Source organism: Triticum aestivum, chromosome 6A (genome assembly GCF_018294505.1).
Source record: "Triticum aestivum cultivar Chinese Spring chromosome 6A, IWGSC CS RefSeq v2.1, whole genome shotgun sequence".
Lineage (NCBI taxonomy): Eukaryota > Viridiplantae > Streptophyta > Magnoliopsida > Poales > Poaceae > Triticum > Triticum aestivum.
This window is the reverse complement of record NC_057809.1, coordinates 67,989,922-67,997,130: the sequence shown is the minus strand read 5'-3', so window position 1 is coordinate 67,997,130 and position 7,209 is coordinate 67,989,922. Positions and strand designations below refer to the sequence as shown.

Below are 7,209 nucleotides of genomic sequence, written 5' to 3'. Positions count from 1 at the left end.
AATGTGCTAGGAGAATGCAATTGTTTTTTTTTTCATTGCAACGCATGGGCATGTTTGCTAGTCCTTATAAACTGGAATCTCTTCTCCTTAATGACCGCAGAAACCCCTGCCGTGGAATAAGGTTCTTAACAAATATAGCAGGACCATATATTTTTGCCCCCTCTCAAGTTTTTTTCCTGGGTCCGCCCCTGCTCAGGTCTGTGCCTATGTCTCTGCCTGGAACCTTGTTTCTCGTTGACAGTTCGATACCAACAACCTGAACCTGGTGAACTGGTGTTTTCATGTGCAACACCACCACCATCGATGATCACTTGTATCATGCACCCCCCAAACAATCCCTTGAAACAGCATGCATGCACACCGCGTGCATTTTTCTCTCTAGAAGTTTATTTTGCCGGTACGCATTTTGTTCATCGCTATGCAACATTAGAGCTCGAAATTAATCTTTTAAGACTATGTTGTAGGTAAGACGGCCAGAGTTAGAAATGCGTCGCCTCTCGTCTCGGCAATTCATGCCATCTTCGTGTTGCTCGCAAGATCCGTGCATGGAACTAACCATGAAACAAACTCACAGATGGTTGCGCCCTGGCCCTCTCCTTGAGACCTTGACTATAAATAGATGGACCGGTGAGCATCTCTAAGCCCATCCAAGACTCGCAAGCCAAACTCACTAATCATACACGTACGTGCTTGGCTTAAACCCTTCCGGCGAAGTCAAGCACAATGGCGTCGTCCGGCAAGACCTGCGCCGCCTCCGTCCTCCTCCTGCTGCTGGCCCTCGCCGTCGCCACGGCGGCCGACGCGGCGAAGAAGAGCATCACGTCGGAGCCCAAGTCCATCTTCTCGAGGCCGTCGGGACCCATCATCTCGAGGCCGGCGTCGGAGCCCGCCATCCCGAGGCCGTCGGCGGAGGTGGACGTGTCGGCGACGTGCATGGGGTCGCTGCTGGAGCTGAGCCCGTGCCTGGCCTTCTTCAGGGACGCGGGCACGTCCAAGGCGCCCGCGGGGTGCTGCAAGGGCCTGGGCACCATCGTCCGAGACCAGCCCGCGTGCCTATGCCACATCTTCAACCACACCCTGGAGCGGGCCATCGCCGTCGGCATCCCCGTCAACCGCGCGCTCGCCCTCATCCGCGACGTCTGCGGCCTCACGCCGCCCAGGAACCTCATGGCCAGCTGCGCCAACGCCGGCGCCGTGCCGCCGCTGTACGTGTGCCCGGCGCCCTCGGCCTGATCTCTGCCTATCCAGGTGATCAAACCAGCCGCATCATCACTAGGATCTTCGGTTACCTGCAACGTAGAGCTAGGCTCCTAACTTATTCACTGTTTTTTCTTTGTATTTTTCGTGCAGGAGGAGATGCGTGAGTAAATTAAAGATGGCAGACCCTCTTCCAAGTCGACGAAGGATGCATGCATACGAATGCAGCTTATTATAGATACTCTCCATACTAGTTGGAGTTTCGAATTAACAACACATGCCATGGATATGATACTAGCTACCAGATCGATCCTGGGCATAATGCCAGTATGCCACACTGTGGTTACAGATGTATGTACTGTCTCCACGCATAATGATAAATGGATAAGAAAAAAACATATAATATCTTTAATTGTGCTGCCATGGTTTTTGCCTTATGGGACAATGCAGTTATCTATGTCTTTCAACTCAGCAAAAATTATATGCGATTTCATCAAGAAAAGACAAGCATGATCTCGTTATTACATAATCATTGGCAAAAGAGAACAGCTTTTTCTTGCCTCGCAGAGTAGATAAGATGCTTAACTAGGCACCTGTGCTTAACATATACTAAGATTATCCCAAGAATGGACAATACAATTCCCCCAAAAGGAATAGACAGTTCGATCATCACGTACCTACAAAGAGTTGCTTGAGTTTGAGTATATGGAGCTCACATGGATGCGGCGATATGACCCCTCTTCAAACACCCATGTAGAAGCATCCTACACCGTACGCACGCTACGTACGCTAAAAAATACAAAACCGATCAAATTTTCACTAGAATCTTCAACCACCGTGTTGGTCCAAAGACTAACCATCAACTCATCTCTAAGTGGGGAATAGATCTTCAGCAAGATTAATCGTCGATTCATCATCATACACTAACTGGGGAACAGACCTTCAGGAACTCGTCAATCTTGGCAGAGTACAGGTGAGGGAAGCTCCTGTAGTGGTCCACATGTGGCGACGAGACAAAATTGTGTGCTGAGACGCTCACCCCGAGTGATCTCTGCATGTTGATAAAGCTCTCTACGCATTCGGCAGGGATCACTCTGTCGGCGGAGCTGTACAGGTAGAACTGGGGGCAGGGCGGCTGCTTATCTGAAAGAACTGAGAGGACCTTGTGCATTCTCCTGAACATGATCAGAAGGGGCAGATAAATATCACAATATGAAGACGCATCTGGTGTTTCTGTGGCCAATATATTTGGAGATGAAAACCGGTCGTTTTGAAATGCATGGTAAAAGGGTATGAGATGAATTAAAGATGCGTCTACGAAAATGAACTATAACCATGCACTAGTTTAACCATACAGTAAGGACGAAAATGGAGAACAACTGAACAAACACGCAGATGCAGGTTGCACACGAGATATTAGTCGTCTAGTAGGCTTTTACACGTTGGGAGATTAGGATATTTGCCAGAGAACAGCTTAAGAAGAAACAGGGAACCAGCAACATCAATCTCAAAAGGTAAGTAACTGGACAGAACACACGAAGTTTTTACTACAAATTACAATATAATATTCTCCTCAATCCAATCCTCCAACTCTCCAAGGGCAGGTGCATGTAAGAAGCAAATACTAAAAAATTGAAATGATGCAGGCCCTTTATTATAGGAATTGAGTCATGGTATGGCTATGGGTACCTAATGATGATTTTAGGCTGCATGTAGATTCCAGACTATGATCAACAAACCATCCCAACAATGAACAATACAAAATAATGCAAATATGTATCTTGCCATCCAGATAACCTAAGTTTCAGGATACACATACAAAAACTGGTAATGGGAAAGCATATATCCTTCCATCTTTGGTTCATAGGAATATTGTAGGAATTGTAAAGGATAGGAACTTTGTAGGAAAAGTTCCTTTGAAGCCCTTTGGTTTGTAGGAATGGATAGGAATAGGAATCAATCCTTCACATTTCAAAGGAAAAAATAAACATTAGGCCTCCTTTGGTTTAGAGGAATTTCATAGGAATTCTAGAGGATAGGATTTTTATAGGATTTTTTCCTTTAGAGCCCTTTGGTTCATAGGAATGGATTCCTATTCCTACATAGGATTGGTTCCTATCCTCCACATTTCATAGGAAAATAAAAAAGAGCCTAGACTCAATGGAAAAATTCCTTTGGTGTCAACCAAATGACATCTTGTTTCCTATTCCTACTCATAGGATTTGAGATACATGTCATCTCATTTCCTACAAGATTCCTATTCCTGTGATAATCCTATCCTATGAACCAAAAGAGGCCTAGCCTAGATTCAATGGAAAAATTCATATCCTATGCATCAAATGACATCTCTTTCTTTATAGCAATTGAGATGCATGTCATCTCACTTCCTATGATTTTTCTATTCCTATCCTATGAACCAAAGGAGGCCAGTTTCTTGACACTGAATAAGCTATTAATAATTTTCTTTATCATGTTTAGATATGACTGCATGGATTAGTTAGAGTACATAATCTCACTGCTAAAAGAACACCCATTGTAACTTTATTTCATTGCATATGCCTTGGCCGACTTTACTACAAACAGAAATGTGAGCTTTAAATACCATGTAACCGAAGCAATATTATTAATGGTGAATGGACATACCGGTTTACATCAGGTAGGTGAAGGACAATCTCAAAGAACTTTTGAAGGGTTGAAAGAAGAAAAGTTTCACCCCATGATAGTTTCGTTAACTCTGAGACAGAAGTAACTTTGTTCAAGGCACCATTCAATGTAGATCCATCAGGGGAGTCAGCTGAAGGTCCTGTTAAAGAACTACTTTTCTTCAGCATGGCAGCAGAGAAACCAGCAGCCCAGACCTGAGTTTAGGGTACACATGAGAAACTCCAAGTATACAAGTTTTTCTGGTGAAATAGTATATTACTTACAACGAAATGTTCCAGACACAAATTTCCCACTGGCCAAAATGGAAGAAGGGGATTCAGCATTTATCACTACCAGTTGAAAGCTTATTTCAAGCAAGATATACAAACCTCTGGTCTAATCTCTAGAACTGGCGCCGAGTCTACAATACATCCCTTTATCCTCTCAATTATATCAGCTCTTGATTGTAGATTCTCAAGTACCGCACCATACCTGAAAATAAAATAAAAACAAAAAAGTGTTATATCCGCGGTAAATTTAAAGCCATGGGCATCAGGTGAAAGAGATGGACAAAGGAAAGCTCTAATTCCAGTTGGGTTTTAAGTAAGATTAATATTTAAAAGTATCCTTAACAACATGCAACGATGCTGTTATCAGATAGAACTGTTGGACATTGGATATTGAAGCTCAGTGAGCAAAATTTAACACCACTGACAGAACAGGCAAGATTTACCAAATCAACCATAGAAACTTGAGTATAGTCTATAACCATGCTGTTATCAGATCCCCACTCTGTTTTATTCAACCTACTCATCCAAAGATCTCCCAGAAGGATATATTATGTATTCTCTTTTGGACAATAACAGTGGGATAGGATCAGCCCTATTGTGAGTACAAGTACAAGGAAATAACAAAGGCATTAAACTAAGCAATTAAACAAAATACAAGCAGCAAAAAGAGAGTTTCTCCAAAGTATGCTGGCACCCTCTGGTTTTCCCCAACTAGCAACAGCCCTTGTACCCGCACACACGTACAAACAGTACGCCTCCCCTAAACTGGGATCTCTTTGATAATAACACGCCTACTAGATCCATCAAGCACATTTTATCCACCAAGCTCATGTAGCAAATCAACTTGTCACAGCAGAAACATGTGGCACCAAGGACAAGCGTCCCATGTCAGTGTGGAATCTAAGGGGCAATCCATGCAAAGGTGCCTACCTACAATGTGTTATCAACTTGTTTTACCCGGATTCAAACCCTCCGATTTCTACCAGAACAAACTAATCTCTTTGTAAGTACATAGAAAGATAAAAGGTGTTAGAGATAATTGCTGGGAGTATTTCATAGCACACAATCCGATCTTATCTGAATTCAGTTATTACTATTTACCTTGCCATTTCTCTAAGATTATGACCGGTGGTAAAAAAAAATAGGAGATTTAATTATACTTACTGTTATACAGACCAAACATGAAATGGAGAGTCTCTCAAAAGTAATGTTGGGCTGTTGGCACATTAACTTGTTGGTTCCTGCAAACTAGCAACGGATCCCACATTATTGCACGAGCAAAGCATGCTCCTGCTCTTACTGGAGATCTCTTCGATAATGGCACGCCTATTGTACCAACCAAGCACGTTTTATCTACCAACCTCGTGTAGCAAACCAAATGTCCCATGACAATGTGGAATCTAATTCAAAGGGGCAAACTATGCAAACATAACTATGGTGCACATCAACTTTTCGCCCGGATTTAAACACTTCGGTTTCTACCGGAGAACAAAAGAGGTTAGTAGTACATAAGGAATTGAAGTGCTTAGATATGGACGAGGATTCGGTGTTTCCGTACGCGAGCCAGCCGGAGTTGCTGAAGGTGTGGAAGAAGAGCGTGCGGCTGCGGTCGGCGTCGCACCAGGTTCCTCCAAACTAGCAACAGATCCCACATTATTGCACGAGCAAAGCATGCTCCTACTCAAACTCAAGATCTCTTCGATAATGGCACGCCTACTGGATCAACCAAGCACGTTTAAGCCACCAGCCTCGTGTAGGAAACCACAATGCCACAACTAAAACATGCGGCACCACAAGCGCCCCCATGTCAATGTGCACAGGTGCCTAACTAAATTGCGTTATCAACTTGTTTTTTCTTTCAGATTTTAACACTCCACATCCTACAGAGAATCGAAGAGCTTAAAGAAGAGGGAGGATGATTTGGTGTTTCCGTACGCGAGCCAGCCGGTGTTGCTGAAGGTGTGGAAGAGGAGCGTGCGGCTGCGGTCGGCGTCGCACCAGGCGGCGATCTCGGCCGAGAGGTCGGCGACCCTGCGCTCGACGCGGCGGCCGAGGTCGAGCCCCAGGAGCTCGCGGACGGGCACCACGAACCGCACGGACCCGACCCCGCGGTCGCGGTACAGGTCCGCGTACCTCCGCAGGTGCTTCTGCCGCGCGCCGAGCCAGCCCAGCAGCACCACCAGCGCGGGGCCCTCCTCCCTTCCGCCTGCCCCCGCGCCGCCCGCGGAGGTGTCCTGCGGAGGCAGGGCGTCCCACTGGATGAAGGGCTCAGAGTCCGGCGGGAGGAGGTTGAAGGGCGCGTGGCCCTGCGCGGAGGAGGCGGAGGAGGGGAGGGAGACGGAGGAGAGGCCGGCGCGGCCGCGGATGCCGCCGTGGCCGCGCGGGAACGAGAGGGAGCACGCGACGGGCCGCCGCGGCGCGTGGAGGAACGCGGCCGCGCCCCGGCGGTGCGCCGCGGCGGCGAGGAGGCGGACGGAGCAGGCCGCCATCGCCATGGCTGTTCCGCTGCGGCAGTGGCGATGGGGGAGAGAGCACGAGCCGGCCGACGATTTTAATTTTAGTGGCACACGCATGCGCTCACAGTTACAGCGACTCTGCTGGCGCGTGGTACCCGTAAATGGGCTGGGTGGGGAGTGATGGCGCACATGGGCCACGCGGCCTACGGCTGTGCTGTCTGTACAGTAGCCAGTAAATTCGCCGGTCCGATGTAGTGCGCCTCCTTCATTGTACGGCTGAGGGAGGGCACTACGCCTGCCTGCTACAAAAGATTTGCCTAATCTCATTTGCAAAATCCTACGAGCATTTACAGCCAGAGCCCACAAATCCTTCTCAAACTTTCCGCTGGACAGCACGATCACTGCTCAGACAGGAGAGAGAACAAAAGAAAATCATCCAACCGAACCTCTCAAATTGGTCTTGTGTTTGGAGTGTCCGCGGACCCTCGTATCCACCCATTCGTGTGGGAAGAATACGAGGGTGTCTGGGCAGTCGTGTGTGCCAAATCCTTGTGCACTTAGAAAATACCAAGCGGCGACTACGGCCTGTTTATGCATATATATTCACCATCTACACACTCCGA

General features: G+C 47.0%; 2 protein-coding genes across 2 annotated transcripts; one reads left to right on the top strand and one right to left on the bottom strand.

Moving 5' to 3' along the window:
* The first annotated feature begins 631 nt into the window (after positions 1–631).
* On the top strand, positions 632–1,609 carry LOC123132082 (non-specific lipid-transfer protein C6). Its single transcript, XM_044551843.1, has 2 exons — positions 632–1,248; positions 1,351–1,609. The coding sequence occupies exon 1, from the start codon at positions 724–726 to the stop codon at positions 1,231–1,233; it is 510 nt and encodes a 169-aa protein (XP_044407778.1). The 5' UTR covers positions 632–723; the 3' UTR covers positions 1,234–1,248; positions 1,351–1,609.
* An 81-nt stretch (positions 1,610–1,690) lies between these two features.
* LOC123132081 (transmembrane protein 53) lies at positions 1,691–6,690 on the bottom strand. The gene is made up of 4 exons (XM_044551842.1): positions 6,066–6,690; positions 4,230–4,332; positions 3,841–4,055; positions 1,691–2,372 (listed from the first exon to the last, which is right to left on the bottom strand). The coding sequence occupies exons 1-4, from the start codon at positions 6,623–6,625 to the stop codon at positions 2,114–2,116; spliced, it is 1,137 nt and encodes a 378-aa protein (XP_044407777.1). The 5' UTR covers positions 6,626–6,690; the 3' UTR covers positions 1,691–2,113.
* Between the last annotated feature and the right edge of the window lie 519 nt (positions 6,691–7,209).